General features: G+C 46.9%; 3 protein-coding genes across 9 annotated transcripts in view; 1 reads left to right on the plus strand and 2 right to left on the minus strand.

The window, feature by feature from the left end:
• Window positions 1-251: 251 nt before the first annotated feature.
• LOC129205998 (estradiol 17-beta-dehydrogenase 11-like) lies at window positions 252-9,086 on the minus strand. Its single transcript, XM_054824555.1, has 7 exons — window positions 8,414-9,086; window positions 6,562-6,669; window positions 5,171-5,302; window positions 3,839-3,945; window positions 2,495-2,632; window positions 2,089-2,205; window positions 252-940 (listed from the first exon to the last, which is right to left on the minus strand). Exons 1-7 carry the CDS (start codon window positions 8,621-8,623, stop codon window positions 853-855), a joined length of 900 nt encoding a protein of 299 aa, XP_054680530.1. The 5' UTR covers window positions 8,624-9,086; the 3' UTR covers window positions 252-852.
• A 138-nt stretch (window positions 9,087-9,224) lies between these two features.
• LOC129205999 (estradiol 17-beta-dehydrogenase 11-like) lies at window positions 9,225-20,224 on the minus strand. Its single transcript, XM_054824556.1, has 7 exons — window positions 19,633-20,224; window positions 17,781-17,888; window positions 16,390-16,521; window positions 15,058-15,164; window positions 13,715-13,852; window positions 13,375-13,491; window positions 9,225-11,835 (listed from the first exon to the last, which is right to left on the minus strand). Exons 1-7 carry the CDS (start codon window positions 19,840-19,842, stop codon window positions 11,748-11,750), a joined length of 900 nt encoding a protein of 299 aa, XP_054680531.1. The 5' UTR covers window positions 19,843-20,224; the 3' UTR covers window positions 9,225-11,747.
• A 106-nt stretch (window positions 20,225-20,330) lies between these two features.
• The window catches only part of NUDT9 (nudix hydrolase 9), a 31,801-nt gene continuing 24,146 nt past the window's right edge, over window positions 20,331-27,985 (plus strand). For 3 of the 7 annotated variants that reach the window (XR_008576945.1, XR_008576944.1, XM_054824550.1), the window contains exons 1-5: window positions 20,385-20,711; window positions 22,432-22,668; window positions 25,484-25,579; window positions 26,352-26,438; window positions 27,757-27,868. Coding sequence is in view for 5 of the 7 variants with exons in the window: in XM_054824550.1 (XP_054680525.1) it covers window positions 20,578-20,711; window positions 22,432-22,668; window positions 25,484-25,579; window positions 26,352-26,438; window positions 27,757-27,868 (666 nt within the window). In the remaining 2 variants the exon portion in view is untranslated. Of the gene's footprint in view, window positions 20,712-22,431; window positions 22,669-25,483; window positions 25,580-26,351; window positions 26,439-27,756; window positions 27,869-27,985 lie in introns of all 7 variants that reach the window. The other 4 variants (XM_054824551.1, XM_054824554.1, XM_054824553.1 and 1 more) reach the window with 3 other exon arrangements.

Raw genomic sequence — 27,985 nt, forward strand, 5'->3', positions numbered from 1 at the left:
TATTTGCCTTGTAAGAAGAAAAATATTCCAACTTTGCGTTCTCATGTAATAAATCACATTCTCCAGCATGCGTGAAATGCAGGAGGGCACCCAGTAATCTGTAGAGAAATACTGCACTGTTTTCACAGTAAGGTGTTTTAAAGCTGTCTCAGAATTGCAGATGAGCAGTGTGAGAAATGATAGGGAGAAAGAGTGTATTACTTAAATGCACCTCTAGGACCTGGTTACCACTTTCATTGCTGAGAGACACCTTTGGGTTAAACTGCATTTATTCAGAATAAGGCATGTTGATGGTGCTAATGCATAATGGCTAATCAATGTAATTAGGTATTACATTACATATAAGCCTGTATTATTTCAGGTACTCACTACAAAAGCACATGAAATTCAGTGTGCATTAGAGCGTTTTTAAAATTTAAAAAGATAAATTGAGGTGAAACAGGCCACCCACCTCCTCTGTAAATTGCTTCTTGCACAATACCTTTGCTCAGGGTTGAGTCAGATTAGCATATCCTCAGGCGATCCCTTTGCCCTCATGAGGCAGCTGTGCTGTCCCAAAGACGGGCTTTGTGGGAATTCCCGTCTGCCTCCGCACTAGGAGATAGAGGCAACGCGACGTACAGCCACAGCAGCCCTTTACACTTCTAGAGATGCACCTCTGCTGTGTTAGCGCTCCATGTTATGCAGGTATGTCCCTGCTGCAGGTGTGGGATAAACCCTTAGGTGTACTTGGAAATGGTGGCCTGGAAGCATCTGTCTTAGTTCTGCTCTGAATCAAACCAGCTGAATTACACTCAGCACGTGTTCTGTTTTCACTTGTGCCACTGGGAAATGAGAACCAATTTTTGCTTTTCACTGAGTGCTTCTCTGCCCAACAACTGCATCAAACTTGACATCGGTCAGCTTTTTCAGAACATTCAGGGCACGTTCTGGAAACAATCTGAAGGAGATAATAACACAAAATTAAATGTGGGATCAGAAACTTAAATTATGGGAGAAAATGGCACTGCATGTGAGGGAAGAGCTAGTCTGGAAGTAGAAGCGTGCACACACATACTGAGACCAAGGCTTAAACTGGGCATTATTTCCAAAGAATATGTAGACCTCATCAATCTCTGACTAGTTTTAACTCCCATCCCACCCATCTCATTTTATGACAATTCCAGGATGACTATGTACTGAACACAAATTAAGTTGCAATATTGCTGCAGGATCCAGGAAGTTTTAATATTGAACACAGACACATGCATTAGCTTTCTCTTTGCTTTCAAAACCTTCTCTAGCTGATTTGGGGAATTCTTGGGGGACAAAAAAAAAAAAACCACCAAAAAAACCAAACCCAAACATCTTTACACCTCCTCATAAAAAGAAATTTGGGGTTAGACCCAAGTTTGCTGGCTTTCACAAACAAGAATTTGCCGTGTGTTTCAAGAGATACTGCAAAAGTTAAATGAAAAAATAATTAATTGTTCTGATGTTATTTCTTGGTCTGGAAGCTGATTTCTCATGAAAACACTTCCTCAGCAGAGCAGCTACACTGGATATTAAAGACGTATGAGAGGACAAATCTTGCTTTACGTGGCAGAGTGAAGCAGTAGAGCCCTTTTAAAGCAACTTTCCCAGCCTCTGTGACCTCAATCTTTGGTGTTGGTATGAAGAAACAAATACTAATAAGCAGCAGGCCCTTAGCTCTGTCTGGAACTTCTCTGATGCTGCTGTTTCAGAGAAAGTGTTGTTTGCAGGCAAAAGGCAAATAGTGATCTGTGAAGAAAAAGTGCTTTCTTCTTCTCCCTCTCCCTCCCTATTGGCCTGCAGAGTGGTCAAGTTCTCCACTGAGAACAGTTAGCTGCAGAAAGTGGATCATGATGACCGATGGGGGACTCAACAAAATCTTTGTGTGGATGATGTCTTCTCTTGTCATTAGAAAGAACCACTGCACTATTTGGTTACCTTGTGATGTGTTTTAAAATAAATCTTAATCTTGAATCAGATGCTACAAGTTTAAGGGTTGTACACTCAGCAAATTATATTTGATACATGTGCGTTGTTTCTTTTTGGTATAGGGTTTTTTTTTTTCCTTCTACTTACCTTTCAAGAAGTAAAGCAACACGTTGATTTGATGGAACAAAAATCATTTTCTGGTTGGTCAGTATTCCTTCCATCAAGGCATCTACAACTTCTTCAATCTCCAAAATCTTTCCAAGCCTATGTAGGAAAGCATACATGTAACAGCTATGGTGGTAAAACAGGGGTGGTACTAGATGATGTAGGATGCCTCACAGATGCACAAACTCGAGTTCTTCAAATGCAACCATTATGTGGGTTAAATGACACTGCAGACTTTCTTTAGCCAATTTACCAATTTCTTTAGCCAATATACCAATTTATCTATGGTTTTATGTACTCACTTAGAATACAAGGCCTAAAGCTGGAGCTAGTATGCAGTGCCTTGATGCAAAGAAGGTAGGATGGGAAAGCAGAGTTTGATAGTTACCTTGTACTGGGGTTTTTGACAAATCCAGTGTTTATAAAAACCGGACAAAGACACGTAGTTTTTATTCCATCCTTTCCCAGGGTAGACAGCTCCTCTGTCAGAGCTTTATGAAATCCAACAGCAGCAAACTTGCTTGAACTACAGGAAGGGGAAAAGCACAAATGAGAAGGCAGAATTACTATTTCTGACTTTCTACAACTGGAAATGGCCTAAAAGATCACTGACTACTGGGGGGGGGGGGAGTAAAAAAAAAAAGTAATCCAGCTGAGAGATAGGGGAGAGCTAATTCCAATTTTCCCTGTGCCAGAGTGCAGCACTGGATTAGATATTGCTGCTTGGGGGGAGTAATTGTGGAATGCAGAGCTGGTGTCTTTCAGAAGAAAAAGCCTTAGTGGTGAACAGAGAGACGAATGTCAGGAGTTCTTAGAAAATGACAACTAATGTGCCTAAATCAATGGACTTCCCATCTTTCCCCTGAGAGAAGATTCTTAGAAGGAATGCAGCCTGAGTCTGCAAAATTAAGAAGGATGGGCAGGGTAGAAATGGAGAACCACCCTCTACTGTTTCTCATACCACATAGGAGTGTCTCGTGACATTTGCGTGTGGGTTTTGAAACAGAGGAGCATTATGCATGCAAAATCGAGGAAACTGATGCCACAGAAATTGGTGCAGGCCAGAAGTATATATCAACTCCAAAAGAAAGTAGAACCAGCGAATCAGCTTATTGGCTGCTCTTGATTTGGACAGTGTAATGCCAGTATAATCCCTGCCTCAGGAGTGCTCGTGTTGCCAGCAGTGAGATCTGATGCAGAATGACAATATGCAATCTAACAGTTTTTCTGTTCACGCACCGTGATTTTCTAGAAGTGTTTCAAGCAGAAAAGCAGTTTTACCTCATGATGGCACAAGTATTTCTATACACTAGTTACTACCACAATGGTAGAAAGATCAAAAGCTACTCATTAGGGGTTTACTTGACAGCACTCTAACAACTCACGGAAGCACTACTTTCTAAGAAGGAGAAGGGAAGAGGATACCTTTTTTGCAAAGCAAAAGTCTGGATCGGTGAGGGAGAGAAAAAAGGAGAAGCTTTCATTAGTTGATGTGTCATGTGACTATTCCTTCCTACAAGCATTGCTCCCGATTCACTCAGAGCCGATAAGCAAATCGGCGGGAATCTCCAGGCATCCTTCAGTGCTGACTGTTGTGCTTTGTCCCTCCTTAGCACGGTCCTTTGGACGTACCGTATGCAGTGGGAGGATTATTTTGGTTACTGTGTGCTTACTGATGGAGGAGACGCAATTAAAAATAAAAAAGAAGAGATCTGAGTTTAAAATCACTTACCAATAAGCCACCATGAAAGAAGTCACAAAATGACCTGCTGCTGAAGCCACTGTGACAATGTGACCGTGGTTGTTTTTCATCATGGTTGGCAGAAAAGCTCTTGTGGTCTTGAGAGTCGTTTAAACCAAGAGGCGAAAATGGGAGGTGGGGGAAAAGGAAGGAGGAAAAGAACAATGTTTTCTTAGGCATGTTCAACACTGACCCTGACTATCATTAATCAAGCGACTAATGCTATTGCTAATGCTATGCGCTTGCACAGCACCTCAGATTTTGAGAGCCACAGAGATACCCGTTCTCCGTTCAGCTGTTACAACCGGCAACCTATTTTCCAATGGGAATGTTTCAGGAAGCTGGCTGTAAACAGGAGCTGATTCTCACATCTTTCCTTTCCTAAGCTGCCTTTTAGGTTTCAGTGGCAACGCTGCCAGTGTCTCGCCCCAGCACGTACAATAAAAGGCTTGTCAATCTGTAGCATCTCGCTGCTGCTGCTGCAAACAAGTCCTTAACAGCCGAAACCCTCCCACTCTGTAGCCCCTGCTGACAGCTGCACTAGCCCAGGGTAAGCTACAGGGGTGCCAGGGAGCCGAGGCCCAGCTCTGATGGGGACCAGCTCTGTCACCTCGACTCAGGCTGCTGGGAGAAAGCTGTGGGAAAGTCCACAGAGAGATGAGAGAAGTACAGATCATGAGGAGAGGCACGACTGGTGGGAGATGGGCTCGGAAGGTGCTCAAGGAGCCAGGAGGGCAGGCGGCGACACAGCGAGGTACAAACCTCGAGAGGAAGAGCACCCAGGGGGATCGGCCGGGCTGGTGGGTGCAGTCAGGGAGGGGCCAGGCCTTGCTGTGCCCTGCGGTTGGGCTGTGCTGGGACCTGCAGGGCTGCCCCTCCCCTGCTCTGCCCCACCTGCCTGGGTGTTCGGGCCATGTGCCAGCTGCCTTTTGTGCAGGTCAGCTGATAAAAACATTGCTTTGCATTTTTCAGCTATGTATCTTCTACTTGCAGGGTCTCAGCGCTCAGCTGCGGGTGCCCAGACAACCCGATGCAAAGAGGAACCCTAATACACCTATGACAGAGACCAAGCCATGCTTGGATGAGGCCGTCACCCGCTAGCTCAAGCAGAGAAAAGAGAGAATGAAAAAACTGGGCCAGGCTTAGATCAGCAAGAGGTTGATCAAGTTTCCCAACAGTCAGCCTGGCTGGGTGTCCCTGTGCTATACACGTCCAAAAGACACTTTTGTAATTCACTGGTAGCTGAAAAGAATTGTTCGTCTAAATATGCCTCCTCAACAATGCTCCCAAAAATGTAGGTATGAAGATGGTGGTGGCCCTTACCCACATGTGAGCAAGAATGTTGACATCAAACATTCTTTCAATCTGGTGGTCCTGAGTTGAGAGCAGGTCGGCAGCTGTAATCACACCAGCGTTATTCACCAGGATGGAGACATCCCCAATGTCCTTTTTCACCTTTTGGACAGAAGAAAACCCAGAAAGGTACGTGTCATTTGTTACCAAAAATATGCAAGGCTGTGGAAGATGAGTGCCAGTTAATTTACTTCTTAATGTTGTTTCTTTCAGGGAGAGGACGATCGCACCCCGTTTCCAGATGAGGTAGGAACTGTGCAGTAGTACCATGAAATCTGCTTTAGGTCTAATGCTTCTCCCTTAATTACTGCCAGTATTTATAGTCTTCCGCACATTGCCCACGGACACAGTATGCTCGGTGTAGTCACAGTTGGGACTCTGGACGTACAGACTGTTTTGAGCCAGCCGGACCACATCCTTTACAAGAAAATGTTTCAAATGTCCCCAGTGTTGTCTGTGTGCTGCTCAGGACACTAAAAGGCAAAAGCTCCTTCAGGGGCTGTGTCCTGGTTTCAGCTGGGAGAGAGTTAATTTTCTTCACAGTAGCTAGTATGAGGCTATGTTTTGGATTTGTGCTGAAAAGAGTGTTGATAATATAGAGATGTTTTTGTTATATAGAGATGTGTTTGTTATTGTGGAGCAGTTCTTACACAGAGCCAAGGCCTTTTCTGCTTCTCGTACCACCCAACCAGCGGGGTGGCTGGGGGTGCACAAGGAGTTGGGAGGGGACACAGCCAGGACAGCTGACCCCAAGTGACCAAAGGGATATTCCATACCATATGATGTCATGCTCAGCATATAAAGGGCTGGGGGAGAGGAAGGAAGTGGGGGGGGGGCGTTTGTAGTGATGGCGTTTGTCTTCCCAAGTAACCGTTACACGTGATGGAGCCCTGCTTTCCTGGAGATGGCTGAAAACCTGCCTGCCCATGGGAAGTGGTGAATGAATTCCTTGTCTTGCTTTGCTTGCGTGCGCAGCTTTTGCTTTACTTATTAAACTGCCTTTATCTCAACCCATGAGTTTTCTCACCTTCACTCTTCTGATTCTCTCCCCTGTTCCGCCCACAGGGGAGGAGTGAGTGAGCGGCTGCGTGGTGCTCAGCTGCTGGCTGGGGCTGAACCACAACAGGCTGGAAGTCTAAAGAGCAAACCTGGCAACAAGGCATGACATGCCAGAGCCTCTCAGAAGAGCATGAGACTGGCTGCAGTCTCGGAAGTGCTACTTCACTCTCTGTACAGAAAGCAGCAAGAAGTGGGGAGATTCCAAGGCCTTGCATGATTTGCGTACAATACCTCATCTGTTTTTTTCCTGACTTTTCTGAAAATCTTTGGGTAAGCCTTTGGACGTGCCCCTGCTCCCCTACCTTCTCTGCAGCGCTGTAGATTTCCTCCCTTTTGCTGCAGTCCACCACGAAGGCTTGAACAGTGGCTCCCAGCCTTTCGCATTCTGCTGCTGTGTCCTCAACACCGTGCTGTAAGAGGCAGAAAAGAAAGACACACCTGCACAACTGCACGCTGCCTGCGTGTTGCTGCTCAGGCACTGGGGCAGACCAGTTAGAGGCTGAAGATTTGTCCTGATTGTGTAACTGCTGCAAGCCCCTGAACTAGTTCATGGCTATCCAGGGAAAGAGCTGTAGCCAGGCTCTGTGGGACGACTACTATTCTGACCTTAAATTTCGGACTTGTGTAGAGTGACTGCCAGAAAGGGAATGGGCAACAAGAGTGAGTTTACCTTGGTAAAGCACACAAAGCTAGGCTGCAGAAAGGGGGGACTCAGTGATTTTCACAGCACAGCAGGCAAACACCGTGACTGTAAGCAGAGCTCTTAGAACACAGGCCCAGCCAACATCCCCAAGATACAAAAGATGGCCCCATGCATTTCTGTATTCACAGACTGGATGTGAGAAGAGAGGTGTGCTCCAAAGTGCGCAAGGTATGAGAACAGCATTTGACACACACAGAACTCCCCTAAGTCATTATATCAACCCAATAAGTGAGGGCAGAAGTGACTTTGCTGTAGCCTTGTCCCCGGGTACCAGAAAGCCATGCCAATGGGGACCTGCACAGTGAAATGCCCCAGTTTACAAACAGCCTGGGACAGCTCAGCACTTGAGAGACCCTGTGGAGGTACCTGGGCTGGGTGACCAGGCAGCTCCACTCAGCCCCAGATGCTGCATAAGGCTGATGGCACCCAGGAATGAGGCCTTTGGCAAGGCAGTTGGATTGAGGAAGCATACTCCTAAAACCTTCAGGATCCACCACCTCCTTTGGCATTGTATTTCAGTGCCTGCTTACAATCACCCTACCATTTATTTCCCGGCACCAAAGCCAGGTCCTGCTCACTACTACGTTTATGCCCTTTTCCCCCATTCTAGTGAACACAGATAACACTTGGCAGCAGCTCTTTACACATCAGGATAACGGTGCTGTGCCATGCCTCCTCCGACTCCTCCAGAGCCTTGCCTTAGCCGTAATGGATTACACAATATCTCCCTATTTATATATCCCCTTATGCTAGGCTTGTCTTGTGTTTGGTTTGTTTGTTTGTTTGTTTGTGATGGGTTCAGGTCTTTTTTTGCAGCTTCAGGATGACATGACAAACTCTGCTGCACTTTCTGATCCACTGTGTCACAAACCTTTCCTGCACACTGCTGCCCAGCCACTCACCCCCTCTGCGTGGTTGATTGCTCCTACGTAGGAGCCGTCTACATGTGTAACTGTGCCAGAGGGCACCAGGGCTCACACACCGCTCAGTGCAGTGATGGCCGTTGATAGGAGTAAGGAGGCACATCTTCCAGCAATGTACGCAAAATATCCAAGGCTACAAAGACAGTAAGCAGAAGGTAAACCCACTTATCTGTAGAAACAGGCTTCTGATCCGAGTGTGCCTTTGTCTGCCAGCCTAGGCAGCAGTTCCAGCAGCAGCTTGCCAACCACTGCGTTCCCTCTTGCAGGCACTCTTTGATGTGCTGTGCCTGCTACCTCACCGATTAGAACTGAGCCACTGTGGGACCCAGACACCTCTGTCCTCTGGTGCAAGTGGGGCCAAACCCCGGACTGGGACTCAGCGTCCCAGTCAGTGAGCTGACTGTGAGCCGATGGGAGCGGACATGGAAGGAGGTGATGTGGATGCAATTGGCATGCAGCCCTTCTTACGCTGTTAAAAACCCAGTGGCCTCGGAGATGAAGGAGTCAAGACATGAACTGTACCATTACCTTGTTGATGTCCCACAGAACCAGTCTGCTTTGACGCTTGGCAAACTCGAAGGCAGTCACTCTCCCTACGCCGTGGCCAGCACCCGTGATGAGGACAAGCTCTCCACTGACAGACTTTCTCTTCACGGGGACAAAAAGCTTCACAAAAGCCTCTAAGTAGGAGTAGATGAGCGTAGCCAAAAACAAGAGAAGATCTAGAAACGGATTCATTGTTCTTCTCAAAGTCCTTTGACTGCCTGACCGACTTTAATCTCTTTTGTCGAGGATGTGGGTTGTTGATTTACCAGCAACCCGAGGCCCGCCTGACCCCGCAGCGCTCGTCCTGTCAGTCACAGGACTCTGCCCCGGCAGGTACCACCCCCTCGCCGCGGCCCTCTCCGCGCCGCCCGGCCCGGCCCCACCAGGCCCCAGGCTCCCCTCGCCGCGCAGGGCTCCGTGAAATGCGGGGACCGCGATCGCAGAGATGGGAGCACGAGGGTGGGTTGGTTACCACCAACACTCAGATAGCCGCACGCCCAACCACACCTACCAAGGGCGCAGCGACCAATAAGTGAGCAGCATTTGGGGAGGGGGCGTGCCTACGAGAGAGGAGGGCTGGAGGTGTTCGCGCTTAGTGATGATCCGACCAATGAGAGGTGAGCATGCAAAGGCCGCTGTTGGCGGCGGTGGCCGTTGGTGGGGGGCGGGGCAGGGCAGGTAGCGGGCAGGGCTCAGTGCTCGGGGGCCCAGGTGGGTCCCTGTGGATCCCTGCCCAGGGAAAAAAGCATTGCTGAACTCACTTCTTTGCTTTTCCGTTAGAAAACTACATGTATCCAGGTCATGTTCATAATTTTATTTAAGGATATTTTTGAGCCACTTGGGGAAGAGTGAAGGTTGCATGAACATCTGTCCTCTGACAAAAACCGGTCTCCAGTTAAGATTAGAGTTGCTGAAAAGGATTTTTTTTTTTCTCCTAGTGGTTTGGCTGCACCATTGCTCATCTTGGTGCAGGAGACTGGGTTGGCTCTAGCAGAGATATTCAGAGCTAGGCACTTCTTACTCTTCTCTTGGAACTTTGTGCTGTGTTTAATTAACACATCAGCGTTTGGGCCAGACCCTAATTGCACAGCTCAGCAGTGCTGTCATTGTCCTGGCACGGGGCTCCAGTCAGTGCTGTGGCTGAGACGGAGGAGGCAGGAGGGCAGAGAAGCGCTGACTCCAAGGGACGCCGCAGAGGGAGGCAGAGCATGAGGCCAGTGTCACTAACCTGACTCATAAGGAGCCCTGAGCCAGGGTGTGAGGTACCATTCTTCAAATCTGGGACTTAGCTGTAGGCAGCTATATGAAGCTTGCTCGCATGGGCTCCTGCTAGGCACCCATAGTGACCAGACTTTGGGATCAGCTTCAGCTGTCTGTTGTGGCCAGGAAGAGAACTGAGGAGCCTGGGAGGCTTGATGATTCAATTCTGTCACGGGTGTTCAGGAGATGAAGGCTTAAATCCTTGCTTTTGCATCTGTTTATGACAAGCAGAAGACTTGCAGACTCAGGCAACATGGTGAAGAGCAAGCGGCTCTCAGTTGTGACAGGCCTGCCCTCTTAGCAAGAGCTGAATACGTAGCTCAAATAAAAGCAGAAGCAGCACAAAATGAAGAATTTCTTTCAGAGTACACACAAGACATTAAATCACTGTTCTCAGATTTGGGGGATGCCTCTGAGGCAGGGAAAACAGACTTACAAAATAACTCACTGAACATGCATGCAAATTGGTCTCCTTCATCCTTCAGGACTCAAAGCATGCTTCTCAAATACTTTCGTGTTTGGAGGGCCTTGGTATTAAATACAACCCATGTCTAATACTCTTTAATTGGCTTTTAACTTTTTTTCATTCCCTGAAATTTGCAATCCCCTTCTTTCTCTTCCTTTCTTGGCTACAGGAACCTTGCACTGTGAAGCAGAAGTTCCCCAGCTGCAACCTTGTGCTTTGACACACCCCGAACATCCTGTTACAGGAGCAAAACCGAAACCATTTTCATATCATTTAGCAGGTTTAGCAACCATTTGTGCTGCTGGCAGCACAAACTTCTACCTGTTGCCACCTAAGAGCAGGAAGAGCTGGATGACGAGGGCTCTCCCTGTTCTGAAGAACCTCAGTTTACAGAACAGCATGAAACACTCAGGTGAGCGGGATGGATTCCACTGGAAGCCACCCATTTCCAGCTGTGCTGAAGCTGGCAGCGTGTTCAGGCCTCCCTTGGATGGCTGTGAACCAGCAAATGCCTGGCGCAGTCAGGAGTTGCACAAGTAGGTGGAAAGATAATCTGTGGTCTGAAGAGGTCTTTGACCCGAGTTTCATCAGGTGCTGTTCTCTTGTACCACAGGCCAAAGGCCTTTGAGGCTTTAACCTCCTGGTGAAGGTGGGCCCCCTCAGAGCTGGCTGCAGCTGGTGATGAGGAGCTATGAGAAGGCTCATCCAGAGCCTTCCCCCGTGCACCCTCTGCCCCCTGGCCTGCCATCTGCATTTAAGCCCTGGCCCTGGCCTTGGCCCCAGCCCTTGCATGGGCTGCGCTGTCGGTGTGACGTGCCTGGCCTTGTACCTCGCTGATCATGATGCGGCTTCTTGGTGTGACTGGGGAGCTGCCTCGTCCCTGCAGCCTGGCCTGGTGGTTGGCAGACTCTGGCTGACCCTTTCACTGCAGCACCTGCTCTGCTGTCCTTGCTTGGATGTGGTTACCACTTTCATTGCTGAGAGACACCTTTGGGTTAAACTGCATTTATTCAGAATAAGGAGTGTTGATGGTGCTAATGCATAATGGCTAATCAATGTAATTAGGTATTACATTACATATAAGCCTGTATTATTTCAGGTACTCACTACAAAAGCACATGAAATTCAGTGTGCATTAGAGCGTTTTTAAAATTTAAAAAGATAAATTGAGGTGAAACAGGCCACCCACCTCCTCTGTAAATTGCTTCTTGCACAATACCTTTGCTCAGGGTTGAGTCAGATTAGCATATCCTCAGGCGATCCCTTTGCCCTCATGAGGCAGCTGTGCTGTCCCAAAGACGGGCTTTGTGGGAATTCCCGTCTGCCTCCGCACTAGGAGATAGAGGCAACGCGACGTACAGCCACAGCAGCCCTTTACACTTCTAGAGATGCACCTCTGCTGTGTTAGCGCTCCATGTTATGCAGGTATGTCCCTGCTGCAGGTGTGGGATAAACCCTTAGGTGTACTTGGAAATGGTGGCCTGGAAGCATCTGTCTTAGTTCTGCTCTGAATCAAACCAGCTGAATTACACTCAGCACGTGTTCTGTTTTCACTTGTGCCACTGGGAAATGAGAACCAATTTTTGCTTTTCACTGAGTGCTTCTCTGCCCAACAACTGCATCAAACTTGGCATTGGTCAGCTTTTTCAGAACATTCAGGGCACGTTCTGGAAACAATCTGAAGGAGATAATAACACAAAATTAAATGTGGGATCAGAAACTTAAATTATGGGAGAAAATGGCACTGCATGTGAGGGAAGAGCTAGTCTGGAAGTAGAAGCGTGCACACACATACTGAGACCAAGGCTTAAACTGGGCATTATTTCCAAAGAGTATGTAGACCTCATCAATACCTGACTAGTTTTAACTCCCATCCCACCCATCTCCTCTTATCACAGTTCCAAGGCCAAGTATCTACTGGGCAGTATCTACTGGGCAGTATCTACTAGGTTGCAATATTGCTGCAGGATCCAAGAAGAACCAATATTGAACAGAGGTAGGTGCATACTGAGTGTTTTATGCTCTAAAAAGCAGCAGGCCTATGGAAGCATGAGATGTTACAACTGAGGTGCAGTTACCTCTCCCAGGATTTCTTCTTTTAAGAGTCATGTCTCTTTGTGTCCCCCTGCCCCCAATTAAGACAAAAAAGCAAAGTTATCCTAAGGGCTTTGACAGCATAAGGTTTGCCTAGTCTATGCTTTTGCAGACCTGCACTGTCAGCATGCAGCTCTTGGAGATGCAAAAACACTTAACAGCTTTTTCCTACTGTCTGCTGTCAGGTTTTGCAAACAAGAAATTACAAAGTATTTCATGAGATACTGTAGAAGTTAACTGAAAAGTTAACTTAGTTGTTCTGATGTGAATTCCAGATTTGGAACCTGACCACTGGTAAAAACACCTCCTCAGCAGAGCAGCTACACTGGATATTAAAGACATGTGAGAGGACAAATCTTGCTTTATGTGGCAGAGCTAAGCAACAGAACCCTTTTAAAGCAACTTTCCCAGCCTCTGTGACCTCAATCTTCGGTGTTGGCATGAAGAAACATACTAATAAGCAGCTGCTCCTCAGCTCTGTCTAGAACTTCTCTGATGCTGCTATTTCAGAGAAAGTGTTGTTTGCAGGCAAAAGGCAAATAGTGATCTGAGAAGAAAATGCGTTCTCTTGTTCTCCCTCTCCTTCCCTATCGACCTGTAGAGTGGTTGAGTTCTCCACTGAGAATACTTAGCTGCAGAAAGTGGATCATGATGACCGATGAGGGGACTCAACAAAATCTTTGTGCATGACATCTGCTGTTGTCATTAGAACCACTGCTATTTCATTACCTTGCTATGTGCTGTTCTCATACTAAAATATTTCAGGTGGGTGGTGGTTTAAAAAATAATACTCTCTCCTGCAGACACATTATGTAGTTACTATAGGCATATGACAAATCTGGGCTAATAAATAACTGAGTATAGTGATGTCAAACACTGAAGATAGTACAAAAGAAATGAACCTGGGTTGAATGTCAGCTTCTGCTGTCCAGCTGTCATTCCAGGGTTTCTCTATGCTGCGAAATCATATCTTTTACTACCACGAGTGCAAAATGCAGTTCCTCATAAAACAAAACTTTATCTTCAATCAGATGTTACAAGTTTGATGCTTGTAAACCGAGGTAGTTAGCATTGATCTGTTTTTCCCCCTCCCCAGCCCCCTTTTTTTTTTTTTTTTACTCACAGTTCAGAAAGCAAAGCAATGTTCAGATGCGATGGAACAAAAATCATTTTCTGGTTGGTCAGTATTCCTTCCATCAAGGCATCTACAACTTCTTCAATCTCCAAAATCTTTCCAAGCCTATGTAGGAAAGCATACATATAAGAGCGGTAAAACAGTGGTAGTACTAGCTTCACATATGCACAAACTCAAGTAATTCATATGCATTATGTGAGTTACATGACACTGCAGACTTTCTGTACGAATTGTACTGTCACTTAGAATACAAGGCCTAAAGCTGGAGCTAGTATGCAGTGCCTTGATGCAAAGAAGGTAGGATGGGAAAGCAGAGTTTGATAGTTACCTTGTACTGGGGTTTTTGACAAATCCAGTGTTTATAAAAACCGGACAAAGACACGTAGTTTTTATTCCATCCTTTCCCAGGGTAGACAGCTCCTCTGTCAGAGCTTTATGAAATCCAACAGCAGCAAACTTGCTTGAACTACAGGAAGGGGAAAAGCACAAATGAGAAGGCAGAATTACTATTTCTGACTTTCTACAACTGGAAATGGCCTAAAAGATCACTGACTACTGGGGGGGGGGGAGTAAAAAAAAAAAGTAATCCAGCTGAGAGATAGGGGAGAGCTAATTCCAATTTTCCCTGTGCCAGAGTGCAGCACTGGATTAGATATTGCTGCTTGGGGGGAGTAATTGTGGAATGCAGAGCTGGTGTCTTTCAGAAGAAAAAGCCTTAGTGGTGAACAGAGAGACGAATGTCAGGAGTTCTTAGAAAATGACAACTAATGTGCCTAAATCAATGGACTTCCCATCTTTCCCCTGAGAGAAGATTCTTAGAAGGAATGCAGCCTGAGTCTGCAAAATTAAGAAGGATGGGCAGGGTAGAAATGGAGAACCACCCTCTACTGTTTCTCATACCACATAGGAGTGTCTCGTGACATTTGCGTGTGGGTTTTGAAACAGAGGAGCATTATGCATGCAAAATCGAGGAAACTGATGCCACAGAAATTGGTGCAGGCCAGAAGTATATATCAACTCCAAAAGAAAGTAGAACCAGCGAATCAGCTTATTGGCTGCTCTTGATTTGGACAGTGTAATGCCAGTATAATCCCTGCCTCAGGAGTGCTCGTGTTGCCAGCAGTGAGATCTGATGCAGAATGACAATATGCAATCTAACAGTTTTTCTGTTCACGCACCGTGATTTTCTAGAAGTGTTTCAAGCAGAAAAGCAGTTTTACCTCATGATGGCACAAGTATTTCTATACACTAGTTACTACCACAATGGTAGAAAGATCAAAAGCTACTCATTAGGGGTTTACTTGACAGCACTCTAACAACTCACGGAAGCACTACTTTCTAAGAAGGAGAAGGGAAGAGGATACCTTTTTTGCAAAGCAAAAGTCTGGATCGGTGAGGGAGAGAAAAAAGGAGAAGCTTTCATTAGTTGATGTGTCATGTGACTATTCCTTCCTACAAGCATTGCTCCCGATTCACTCAGAGCCGATAAGCAAATCGGCGGGAATCTCCAGGCATCCTTCAGTGCTGACTGTTGTGCTTTGTCCCTCCTTAGCACGGTCCTTTGGACGTACCGTATGCAGTGGGAGGATTATTTTGGTTACTGTGTGCTTACTGATGGAGGAGACGCAATTAAAAATAAAAAAGAAGAGATCTGAGTTTAAAATCACTTACCAATAAGCCACCATGAAAGAAGTCACAAAATGACCTGCTGCTGAAGCCACTGTGACAATGTGACCGTGGTTGTTTTTCATCATGGTTGGCAGAAAAGCTCTTGTGGTCTTGAGAGTCGTTTAAACCAAGAGGCGAAAATGGGAGGTGGGGGAAAAGGAAGGAGGAAAAGAACAATGTTTTCTTAGGCATGTTCAACACTGACCCTGACTATCATTAATCAAGCGACTAATGCTATTGCTAATGCTATGCGCTTGCACAGCACCTCAGATTTTGAGAGCCACAGAGATACCCGTTCTCCGTTCAGCTGTTACAACCGGCAACCTATTTTCCAATGGGAATGTTTCAGGAAGCTGGCTGTAAACAGGAGCTGATTCTCACATCTTTCCTTTCCTAAGCTGCCTTTTAGGTTTCAGTGGCAACGCTGCCAGTGTCTCGCCCCAGCACGTACAATAAAAGGCTTGTCAATCTGTAGCATCTCGCTGCTGCTGCTGCAAACAAGTCCTTAACAGCCGAAACCCTCCCACTCTGTAGCCCCTGCTGACAGCTGCACTAGCCCAGGGTAAGCTACAGGGGTGCCAGGGAGCCGAGGCCCAGCTCTGATGGGGACCAGCTCTGTCACCTCGACTCAGGCTGCTGGGAGAAAGCTGTGGGAAAGTCCACAGAGAGATGAGAGAAGTACAGATCATGAGGAGAGGCACGACTGGTGGGAGATGGGCTCGGAAGGTGCTCAAGGAGCCAGGAGGGCAGGCGGCGACACAGCGAGGTACAAACCTCGAGAGGAAGAGCACCCAGGGGGATCGGCCGGGCTGGTGGGTGCAGTCAGGGAGGGGCCAGGCCTTGCTGTGCCCTGCGGTTGGGCTGTGCTGGGACCTGCAGGGCTGCCCCTCCCCTGCTCTGCCCCACCTGCCTGGGTGTTCGGGCCATGTGCCAGCTGCCTTTTGTGCAGGTCAGCTGATAAAAACATTGCTTTGCATTTTTCAGCTATGTATCTTCTACTTGCAGGGTCTCAGCGCTCAGCTGCGGGTGCCCAGACAACCCGATGCAAAGAGGAACCCTAATACACCTATGACAGAGACCAAGCCATGCTTGGATGAGGCCGTCACCCGCTAGCTCAAGCAGAGAAAAGAGAGAATGAAAAAACTGGGCCAGGCTTAGATCAGCAAGAGGTTGATCAAGTTTCCCAACAGTCAGCCTGGCTGGGTGTCCCTGTGCTATACACGTCCAAAAGACACTTTTGTAATTCACTGGTAGCTGAAAAGAATTGTTCGTCTAAATATGCCTCCTCAACAATGCTCCCAAAAATGTAGGTATGAAGATGGTGGTGGCCCTTACCCACATGTGAGCAAGAATGTTGACATCAAACATTCTTTCAATCTGGTGGTCCTGAGTTGAGAGCAGGTCGGCAGCTGTAATCACACCAGCGTTATTCACCAGGATGGAGACATCCCCAATGTCCTTTTTCACCTTTTGGACAGAAGAAAACCCAGAAAGGTACGTGTCATTTGTTACCAAAAATATGCAAGGCTGTGGAAGATGAGTGCCAGTTAATTTACTTCTTAATGTTGTTTCTTTCAGGGAGAGGACGATCGCACCCCGTTTCCAGATGAGGTAGGAACTGTGCAGTAGTACCATGAAATCTGCTTTAGGTCTAATGCTTCTCCCTTAATTACTGCCAGTATTTATAGTCTTCCGCACATTGCCCACGGACACAGTATGCTCGGTGTAGTCACAGTTGGGACTCTGGACGTACAGACTGTTTTGAGCCAGCCGGACCACATCCTTTACAAGAAAATGTTTCAAATGTCCCCAGTGTTGTCTGTGTGCTGCTCAGGACACTAAAAGGCAAAAGCTCCTTCAGGGGCTGTGTCCTGGTTTCAGCTGGGAGAGAGTTAATTTTCTTCACAGTAGCTAGTATGAGGCTATGTTTTGGATTTGTGCTGAAAAGAGTGTTGATAATATAGAGATGTTTTTGTTATATAGAGATGTGTTTGTTATTGTGGAGCAGTTCTTACACAGAGCCAAGGCCTTTTCTGCTTCTCGTACCACCCAACCAGCGGGGTGGCTGGGGGTGCACAAGGAGTTGGGAGGGGACACAGCCAGGACAGCTGACCCCAAGTGACCAAAGGGATATTCCATACCATATGATGTCATGCTCAGCATATAAAGGGCTGGGGGAGAGGAAGGAAGTGGGGGGGGGGCGTTTGTAGTGATGGCGTTTGTCTTCCCAAGTAACCGTTACACGTGATGGAGCCCTGCTTTCCTGGAGATGGCTGAAAACCTGCCTGCCCATGGGAAGTGGTGAATGAATTCCTTGTCTTGCTTTGCTTGCGTGCGCAGCTTTTGCTTTACTTATTAAACTGCCTTTATCTCAACCCATGAGTTTTCTCACCTTCACTCTTCTGATTCTCTCCCCTGTTCCGCCCACAGGGGAGGAGTGAGTGAGCGGCTGCGTGGTGCTCAGCTGCTGGCTGGGGCTGAACCACAACAGGCTGGAAGTCTAAAGAGCAAACCTGGCAACAAGGCATGACATGCCAGAGCCTCTCAGAAGAGCATGAGACTGGCTGCAGTCTCGGAAGTGCTACTTCACTCTCTGTACAGAAAGCAGCAAGAAGTGGGGAGATTCCAAGGCCTTGCATGATTTGCGTACAATACCTCATCTGTTTTTTTCCTGACTTTTCTGAAAATCTTTGGGTAAGCCTTTGGACGTGCCCCTGCTCCCCTACCTTCTCTGCAGCGCTGTAGATTTCCTCCCTTTTGCTGCAGTCCACCACGAAGGCTTGAACAGTGGCTCCCAGCCTTTCGCATTCTGCTGCTGTGTCCTCAACACCGTGCTGTAAGAGGCAGAAAAGAAAGACACACCTGCACAACTGCACGCTGCCTGCGTGTTGCTGCTCAGGCACTGGGGCAGACCAGTTAGAGGCTGAAGATTTGTCCTGATTGTGTAACTGCTGCAAGCCCCTGAACTAGTTCATGGCTATCCAGGGAAAGAGCTGTAGCCAGGCTCTGTGGGACGACTACTATTCTGACCTTAAATTTCGGACTTGTGTAGAGTGACTGCCAGAAAGGGAATGGGCAACAAGAGTGAGTTTACCTTGGTAAAGCACACAAAGCTAGGCTGCAGAAAGGGGGGACTCAGTGATTTTCACAGCACAGCAGGCAAACACCGTGACTGTAAGCAGAGCTCTTAGAACACAGGCCCAGCCAACATCCCCAAGATACAAAAGATGGCCCCATGCATTTCTGTATTCACAGACTGGATGTGAGAAGAGAGGTGTGCTCCAAAGTGCGCAAGGTATGAGAACAGCATTTGACACACACAGAACTCCCCTAAGTCATTATATCAACCCAATAAGTGAGGGCAGAAGTGACTTTGCTGTAGCCTTGTCCCCGGGTACCAGAAAGCCATGCCAATGGGGACCTGCACAGTGAAATGCCCCAGTTTACAAACAGCCTGGGACAGCTCAGCACTTGAGAGACCCTGTGGAGGTACCTGGGCTGGGTGACCAGGCAGCTCCACTCAGCCCCAGATGCTGCATAAGGCTGATGGCACCCAGGAATGAGGCCTTTGGCAAGGCAGTTGGATTGAGGAAGCATACTCCTAAAACCTTCAGGATCCACCACCTCCTTTGGCATTGTATTTCAGTGCCTGCTTACAATCACCCTACCATTTATTTCCCGGCACCAAAGCCAGGTCCTGCTCACTACTACGTTTATGCCCTTTTCCCCCATTCTAGTGAACACAGATAACACTTGGCAGCAGCTCTTTACACATCAGGATAACGGTGCTGTGCCATGCCTCCTCCGACTCCTCCAGAGCCTTGCCTTAGCCGTAATGGATTACACAATATCTCCCTATTTATATATCCCCTTATGCTAGGCTTGTCTTGTGTTTGGTTTGTTTGTTTGTTTGTTTGTGATGGGTTCAGGTCTTTTTTTGCAGCTTCAGGATGACATGACAAACTCTGCTGCACTTTCTGATCCACTGTGTCACAAACCTTTCCTGCACACTGCTGCCCAGCCACTCACCCCCTCTGCGTGGTTGATTGCTCCTACGTAGGAGCCGTCTACATGTGTAACTGTGCCAGAGGGCACCAGGGCTCACACACCGCTCAGTGCAGTGATGGCCGTTGATAGGAGTAAGGAGGCACATCTTCCAGCAATGTACGCAAAATATCCAAGGCTACAAAGACAGTAAGCAGAAGGTAAACCCACTTATCTGTAGAAACAGGCTTCTGATCCGAGTGTGCCTTTGTCTGCCAGCCTAGGCAGCAGTTCCAGCAGCAGCTTGCCAACCACTGCGTTCCCTCTTGCAGGCACTCTTTGATGTGCTGTGCCTGCTACCTCACCGATTAGAACTGAGCCACTGTGGGACCCAGACACCTCTGTCCTCTGGTGCAAGTGGGGCCAAACCCCGGACTGGGACTCAGCGTCCCAGTCAGTGAGCTGACTGTGAGCCGATGGGAGCGGACATGGAAGGAGGTGATGTGGATGCAATTGGCATGCAGCCCTTCTTACGCTGTTAAAAACCCAGTGGCCTCGGAGATGAAGGAGTCAAGACATGAACTGTACCATTACCTTGTTGATGTCCCACAGAACCAGTCTGCTTTGACGCTTGGCAAACTCGAAGGCAGTCGCTCTCCCTACGCCGTGGCCAGCACCCGTGATGAGGACAAGCTCTCCACTGACAGACTTTCTCTTCACGGGGACAAAAAGCTTCACAAAAGCCTCTAAGTAGGAGTAGATGAGCGTAGCCAAAAACAAGAGAAGATCTAGAAACGGATTCATTGTTCTTCTCAAAGTCCTTTGATCGCCGAACTGAGCTGGGCCCCGCAACGTCTGGCAGCAGCACAGCGGGTCCGGGGCGGGGCGGGCCTGCGTGTGCGGTAACGCACGGCTCAATGCCGCTCCCGCACGGGCCCGACGGGGGGCGGTGGGACTGCGCGGGGGCCCTCGCCCGCCGCCAGGGGGCGACGCGGCCCGCCTGAGCCCGCAGCGCTCGTCCTGTCAGTCACAGGACTCTGCCCCGGCAGGTACCACCCCCTCGCCGCGGCCCTCTCCGCGCCGCCCGGCCCGGCCCCACCAGGCCCCAGGCTCCGCTCGCCGCGCGGGGCTCTGTGAAATGCGGGGACCGCGATCGCAGCGGCCGATCCGCGATCGGGGCGCGAAGGTTCGCTGCCACCAACACTCCCATGGCCGCGCGCCCTGCTACACCTCCTAAGGGCGCAGCGGCCAATCAGAGAGCGGCGCTTGCGGAGAGGCGTGTCCATGGGAGGGGAAAAGCCGGTGGGCTGGAGGCGCTCGTGATTGGTGGCACTCCGCCCAATGAGAGGCGAGCTTGTAAAGAGGGCCGTTGGCAGCGCAGCAGGAAGGCCCAGCAGGTAGCGGTCGGGGCAGCGGGCGGTACCCCGGAGCGGGCAGCTTCGTCCGGTTGGTCCAGTGCTCGCATCTCAGGCCTGGGCACAGCCCTGTGGAGCTGAGGCGGGGGTTGTTCCTGCTGTGGTGGGGTCGTTTGCGGCGTCGATGCTACTCCTCGCCGGCGCTCTGCGTGCGGTGACGGTGCCCGGTTTCTCTCGGGCAGTCGCCGTGTTTTCTTTTACTGTTGCGCTGTCCGCCCAGCCTGTCCCGGGTGTTCTCCAGCACCGCCCGCCCCTCAGGTACCGTAGCCTGTTGATAGTGAAGCTGGGCGGTGCCCAGGCCAGGCTGGAGCCTGTGCCCCCGAGTCTCGGGGCCTGTGCTAACGCTTGGCTCTGTTGAGGTGATGCCCTGTTCTTGAGGGAGCAGCCACTTTATCGCTAGGCCAAGTTCTCAGGGCTGCCTTGCCATTCCCTGGCAGCTGAGGGGGAGCTTGGCACGGGATGTGCTGTGTAGCTGAGGGTGTCCCTTTTGGATATGGCAGAAACAAAAATCAGGCTGTCCTTTAAAACGAAATGATGCAGTTATTGAAAAATACAAAAGCGATGTAACAAATTACCTACATTTGGAGATTAGCACCCTATCAAGTATGCCCTTTTCCTCATCTCTTTCAAAGATTTTTATGAGCCTCAAGTGGTTTGTGAGTTGAATTGTGCTCTTGAAAACATCACCTCAGCAGTGAATGTGACAGCACATGCATGCCGTAACTGTGACCAATGAATTCTCAACTTCAGTATGAAGTACAACTTACTCTCCCTAAATGCACCTGAAGATTTCATAGCACAACTGAGGAGTTTAGAACTGGAACTACTGTTTTTGAAAAAGCCTGGCCTGATCTGCTAGTTATAATCTAAAATTCACATCTGAGTTCAAATAGCAGGCTTAATACTTAATTTATGAATTGCTTTTTTCTTTTTAATCTGAAACTCATTGGTCCCATTGTCACCTTACTCAGATGTTAAGTTTTTAAAACTTGGATGTGTTTTTGCAGAGGAGATATATTTCCTTATATGCTGGAAGTGATCCTTTATTGATTAAAAAAAAGCTTTTCACTAAAAAATATAAATATCTTGGGTTTAGAGTACTCTTGTAGGTTATAGCCCCTTGCTGAGCTTTGAGCCTCTTATCTAGAGTAATCCTCTTTATTATTGTAATAGTTAAAAAATTAACTGCAGGAAGGCAGCCTTGTGTCTTGAAGGAAGTCTGTGTAGAGTTTTTAAAGAGCTGGTGATCAAACACTGTAACCCAATCTACTGTTAAGTATTTTATTGTTGACTGGTCTTTGAGCTCCCAAAAACCCATGGCAAAATAAAATCACTAGAGGTCTCAAGTATTTTTTTTTTGAACTTAACTAGTTTGATAGGTCTAGCCTGCTTTGAAATTGAAAAACAAGATATGTATTATTCTACTCGGTATTGCACAAATGATATTTTGGTGGTCACAGCAACTTGTAGAGCTGTGTTGCTCAGGCTTTCGGATCTTTCATTCTCGCTCATACCTGGTCTACCACTGGATGTGAGAGCAGGACTCTTGTAAGGCCAGGTTAGTTTGCTGATGAAATGCCTGCATAGAGCTTTAATGCTCAAGCAGGCCTTCCTACTGCATTTATGGTAAATATCTTTGAGGTCTTCCTTGCATATGATTAATAACTGGTCCATTCTCCACGCAGTCTGGAACAGCAATTCTAGTTCTTAGCTCTTTACTCATGCTATGAAATCTTCATGTGTGTCTAGTAGAGTACTCTTCTGCTTCAAGAAGCTGAAGGTAAAATTCAGAATTTGTTGGTCCAGGCATACGTTTGCATGATGTGTGAAAGAAGCAATAATATATTACTGAGAGCTGTTTTGTGGAAAAAGCATAGTCTGTTCTGCTTGCTGTAATGTACTATGCAGATCTGGGATTAAATAAAAGGGTTAAAGCCTAATGTATGAGGTGCTTTTTTCTTTTTTTTTTTTCTTTCAGTAACTTGTCTGCAAACTATTGGTCCCACCTTCATCCTGTTAACATGTTCAACAGTTATAATGTTAAATCCTACCACAGCAAAGCTCTCAAGTCCCCGTATCCAGGATCAGATGTTGAACGTAGCCTAGTTCCTGAAGATAAAGTAGGCTGGCTGATTGAGTGGAAAGATTATAATCCTGTGGAGTACACTGCGATGTCTGTTTTGGCTGGACCCAATTGGGCAGATCCCCAAATCAAGTGAGTGGAAATTGTGGCTCTCTTCTGCTGTGAATGTGGAAGCAGGAAATCGTGATCAACTGAATTAATAAGATCATCATATTAAGTGACATGTGATTCTGCAGTGATGTGTGAAAATCAAGACCTAGAAAAATGTTGGTTAGAGACCTGAATCATTTGGGTTAGCTGTGAAGGTCTTTAACACATGATTTTACTGAGCTGGTGACTGAGATGAGTAGTGTTAATTGGAATAAAGGACAGCTATTGATTCTGTGTAGTACTACTTCTCTGTGTCATGAACTAAGTAAAAATTTACTAATTTCCCTTAAGAATTTGGGAGAATGTTTTCATAATATACTTGTTTCTTTGTTCATGGATTGAATGCAAGATGAGAAAAGAATTGAATTGTAGTTCTTGAGTTCAGTGCTCTGACTCAGGAAATGTGACAGGTTGAATGCATGACTGTAATTCTCTTTTTTGTGAATGTGTGTATTCATTTTTTATTGATTCTGTGAGTGTATTCTCCTCCCAAGTAATGCTGCATGCTTCTTGGCTAGGAAGTTAGATGCATGCCTCTAGAGTAACTTGTGATAATGTGAAATGGCGATTCCTGTGTATGCATGTCTGTGTAGAAAGATCAGAAGATAATGTCACTTGAGGTTTCAGCCTTACCTTCCTTGTTTCCCATTGCTGTGTGGCCATGTGCTTCTGCTTGCTCTTAATTTGCTTTAGCATTCTGCTGATTGCAAGGCACACTACTTCTCAGACTCCGTAGGGCTGCTGAAGTTCTGCCAAGGCATAGTTGGGAAAGTGTGTCGTGGTTTAACCCAGCAGGCAGCTAAAACAACCACACAGCTGTTCACTCACTCCCCCCCACCACCTTCCAGTGGGATGGGGGGGAGAATTGAAAATGAAAAAGAAAAACAAATAGAACTCATGGGTTGAGATAAATACAATTTAATAGGACAAAAAAAGAAGATGATAATAGTAATAGTAGAATATACAAAGCAAGTGAAGAACAGCACAACTTCTCACCACCTGAAGTTGATGCTCCACAAGACCCCAAGCTAACCTGCTTCCTGGCCCACCCTCCAGTTATGTACTGAGCATGATGTCATATGGTATGGGTATCCCTTTAGTCAGTTTGGGTCAGCTGTCCTGGCTGTGTCCCCTTCCAGCTTCTTGGGCACCCTCCACCTTCTCATTGGCAAGGCAGTATGAGAAGCTGAAAAATCCTTGACTGCTTGGCAACAACTAAAACATCAGTGTGTTACTGATATTATTCTCATCCTAAATCCAAAACACAGCACTACACCCGCTGCTAGGAAGAAAATTAACTCTGTCCCTGCCTAAACCATGACAAAGTGTCAGGTAATCTTTTAGTAGGTGTTGGTAATGCTTGAAAATGCAGAGTAATTTTTTAGGTATTAGTGTAACTTCCCAAATGAATTATAGAATCATAGAATGGTTTGGGTTGGAAGGGACCTTAAAGATCATCTAGTTCCAACCCCCCCTGCTGCGGGCAGGGACACCCTTCACTAGACCACGTTGCCCGAAGCCTCATCCAACCTGGTCTTAAACACTTCCAGGGATGGGGCCTCCACAACCTCTCTGGGCAACCTGTCCCAGTGCCTCACCACTCTAACAGTAAAGAATTGCTTCCTAACATCTAATCTCAATTGACCCTCCTTCAGCTTAAACCCATTACCCCTTGTCCTGTCACTACACTCCCTGATAAACAGTCCCTCACCATCTTTCCTGTAGGCCCCTTCAGGTACTGGTAAGCTGCAATTAGGTCTCCCCGGAGCCGCCTTTTCTTCAGGCTGAACAATCCCAACTCTCTCAGCCTGTCCTCACAGGAGAGGTGCTCCAGCCCTCTGATCAGCTTCGTGGCCCTCCTCTGGACTCGCTCCAACAGCTCAGTGTCCCTCCTGTACTGGGGTCCCCAGAGCTGGATGCAGTACTCCAGGTGGGGTCTCACAAGAGTGGAGTAGAGGGTCAGGATCACCTCCCTCCACCTGCTGGTCACACCTCTTTTGATGCAGCCCAGGACACGGTTGGCTTTCTGGGCTGCAAGTGCACACTGCTGGCTGATGTTGAGCTTCTCATCAATCAATACCCCCAAGTCCTTCTCCTGAGGGCTGCTTTCAATCCATTCCTTGCCCAGCCTATAGTTGTGCTTGGGATTGCACCAACCCATGTGCAGGACCTTTCACTTGGCCTTGTTGAACTTCATGTGGTTCGCACGGGCCCACCTCTCCAGCCTGTCAAGATGTGGAAGAAGCTAGTCAGTAGTTTGAAACCTGTGATGGTTTGAGAGGAATTGCTTTTGGGAAAGGAAATGCACTTCTGTAGACAGCTGCTTTTCTGCCAGTTTTCAGAGGTGCGCATAGGAGATTGGCATTGAGTGAATTCTGAAAATCGGTGATTATTAGCTTGTAACTCTGATAAATAATATCTAATAAAAATGTCTAGTCAATTTTTTTTAAATTAGCAAAATCTTTTTTAGTTTTATCAATGGATAGCATCCTTCTATATTCTCTAACCTTAATGAGAACACCTGTGAAACACTGTCTAAATGAAATCTAGAGAGACACAATGTTAAATACTTTAGAGGACACACTTATGTCTGCAGAACTAAATACAGTCATAAGTAAAGGTTGAGACTCTGTAGCCTCCTATAGAAAAGGGAGGGCCTGCAACTTAAGTTCTGGTAAAAACTGTTCATTCGTCAAATGGGTGTTGCTGATCTGGTGGTTGGCCTTCAAGCTTTTGTGGGGCAGAAGGGTGTTTTGCATTTTATAACATCTCTATTAAATTATTCTTTTCCACACAGTGATAAAGGTTTTTCTCCCAAATTCAATGAGAGAGATGGAGAAGTGGAGAGGAAGAGCCTGAATGGCTTGTATGTGGTTGAAAACGGGAGGCCCAGGTGAGTAGGTTTTTGGTGGTTTTTTGCATATTCATTTCAGTGATGTAGTTTCACAGCTCCTGCAGGTCTATCAATTTTGATACATGGTACCTGCTAGAATAAAATCAAGATAGTCTACCTTAGAGACAGGAAGAATGATACATCAGGGCCAAAGAGTTCTTTCTGGAAGAAGGTTGTGGCAGAGAGGCATTAAAAGGTTAGCCGGTACTACCACAACAGAGGGTTGTGGTGACACTGGAGTTGGAGGAGGTCTAACAGTGTTAATAGTAGGGTCTGTTGTTTCAAGAAGTTTGACCAGGTGTTGGGCTCTGAAGCCTTTGTACCACTTGTGCGCTATGGTATTTCCTTTCACTGACAAATGCTGGCATAGCACTGATGGGTTACCTCACCTAAAAATAATTTCTTTCTACCATTTGTACATAATTGAATGCTGTGTGCATCTATAGTCTTGGAAACTAGATTCCATTTTCAGACAAGATTGTGTGTACAATGAGAGTAACACTTGATCAGGAGTATCACACGACACGAGATACAAAATGGCTTTGTCATTTCCCAGATTTCCTTTCCCTGTACTATCAAACACAAAAAGAGGTTGATGAAAGAGAAAACCATGCTTTGTCTCTCTTGCTCTTTAAAGCATACAGTGGCACAGAATATATGTTGCTATCCTTTCCTTTGTTGTTGTTTAAGCTGCTTTAAAACTGTTTTTTAGAATACTTGGATCATATTTTGAACGTGGGGAAGTAAATATGTTTAATGCCACTTATTTCAGAAATCCAGTGGGAAGGACTGGCCTCACAGGCAGAGGATTATTAGGGCGCTGGGGACCAAACCATGCTGCTGATCCTGTTGTAACTAGGTAAGGGACAGGTGACCTGAAGGTGCCCTGCAGTAGAGCAGAAAAACCATGCATATTGCTTTTTCTGTGCATCTCTGGACAGGCTGTTACTTTTCACATATTTTTGTGTATGTTCCTCTGTGTAAGCCCATTCAGATACGGGTATTTGAATGGAGAGATATGTAGACATGTGGGGGACAAATTTTGTAGTTTTGTAGTCTTTGTCTCTGGAAAAGAGTAAGGACTCACTGCTAATGACAAGCAATCTCTTCTAAAATGCTGAGGAGACAGATTTTAAAAACAACCCAGGAAGCATAATTCAATAGAAATACATTTATACAAATAATCTTCAGTAATGAATGTAAAAACTGAAAGGATTACATGATAGTTTGATGCTGTATATGTAATATGCCAAAAAGCCTTAGATGAGGCATATTAAATAGCAGGAATAGGTTTTTCTGTAATAATGACTCAACTGCCAAAAAAAGCAGTGTGCCTGCTTTTGCTCTGTAAGAAACACTAATTTGGCCTAGTAGACTATAAGAGAAGGTGGGGTTAGGCTCCTCTCTCTTTTTGTCAGCGTATGCTCTGTTTTAATGGTGCTTTTGCCAGCAGGATCTGTGTGTACATGGTAACTATTTTACACAAAGAAAGCATTCAGAAAAGATTGTGTAGTTGACAAAGATGCAAACTGGGAAGTGCCATGCTGAAGATAGAACCATTGTGAAAATCATCCTAATGCATTTTACTTCTTGCCTTTCTCAGAAGGCTGCCAATGCTACTGAGTTGTTTCCTTGAAAGTAAAAGAAATGCTGGTTTTATTTTATCTTTGTTTAGATAACTTTGATTTAACTATTGGTAGTTCTTCATTCTTTACTGGAGGGAATGGTGGGTGTTTGTGGCCTTGTGCTGGTGCTGGGCAAACGGTTCAGAGGTGTTGCAGCCTGCATGTATGCTCTGTTCTAGCAGAAGGCATACTTCTCCTCTCCTTATCCTCATGCACAAGTGTAGCTTGGTGAGCATTGCAGTTGATAAGATATGTTGGATGTAGCTCTCAAAAGAGCTGCTGCTATCAGCATGGCTACTGAAATGTGGCTCTTGGGTAGTTTCTGCCCTTTTGGCTGAGGAAAACACAGTTGGTAGAGGTGTGCGAAAAACTCAATGTTTTGCCCTTGGTTGCGATCTTGCCAGATGGCATCTGTTGGTCCCCTGCTGTGACTGTTCTTTCTCTGCTTTGATTGCGCCCACACAGGTGACAGCATGGGTGCCTTGCTGTTCCTCTCCCAGCCCCTCGTGTCAAGAAGCAGCAAAGCATGTTCTTGTTTGTCGTTTGCTGCAGGTGGAAGAGGGATGGAAGTGGCAATAAAGTTGCTCATCCAGTTACTGGCAAAAACATCTTGCAGTTTGTAGCTATCAAGAGGAGAGACTGTGGGGAGTGGGCCATTCCAGGGGTAAGAGCAAAGCTCCAGAGACAGTAGACATTTCCCCGCTGGTAATGCCACAAGGCGATAACTGGTGTGCATGTGATAAAAGTGTGTTTTTGATGAATGACATTGTATTGCAGAGGT

The sequence above is a fragment of the Grus americana genome, chromosome 4 (genome assembly GCF_028858705.1).
Source record: "Grus americana isolate bGruAme1 chromosome 4, bGruAme1.mat, whole genome shotgun sequence".
Classification (NCBI taxonomy): Eukaryota; Metazoa; Chordata; class Aves; order Gruiformes; family Gruidae; genus Grus; species Grus americana.

Bases quoted from the DNA above. Each gene is read 5' to 3' on its own strand.
- LOC129205998 (XM_054824555.1), bottom strand. From the start codon at position 8,623: ATGAATCCGTTTCTAGATCTTCTCTTGTTTTTGGCTACGCTCATCTAC. The intron at 2,633-3,838 runs GTAAGTGATTTT...CCCTTCCTGTAG, and splicing joins TCTTTCATGGTGGCTTATTG to TTCAAGCAAGTTTGCTGCTG. The intron at 941-2,088 runs GTAAGTAGAAGG...TATCTCCTTCAG, and splicing joins GTTGCTTTACTTCTTGAAAG to ATTGTTTCCAGAACGTGCCC.
- LOC129205999 (XM_054824556.1), bottom strand. From the start codon at position 19,842: ATGAATCCGTTTCTAGATCTTCTCTTGTTTTTGGCTACGCTCATCTAC. The intron at 17,889-19,632 runs GTAATGGTACAG...TGCCTCTTACAG, and splicing joins TTCTGTGGGACATCAACAAG to CACGGTGTTGAGGACACAGC. The intron at 13,853-15,057 runs GTAAGTGATTTT...CCCTTCCTGTAG, and splicing joins TCTTTCATGGTGGCTTATTG to TTCAAGCAAGTTTGCTGCTG.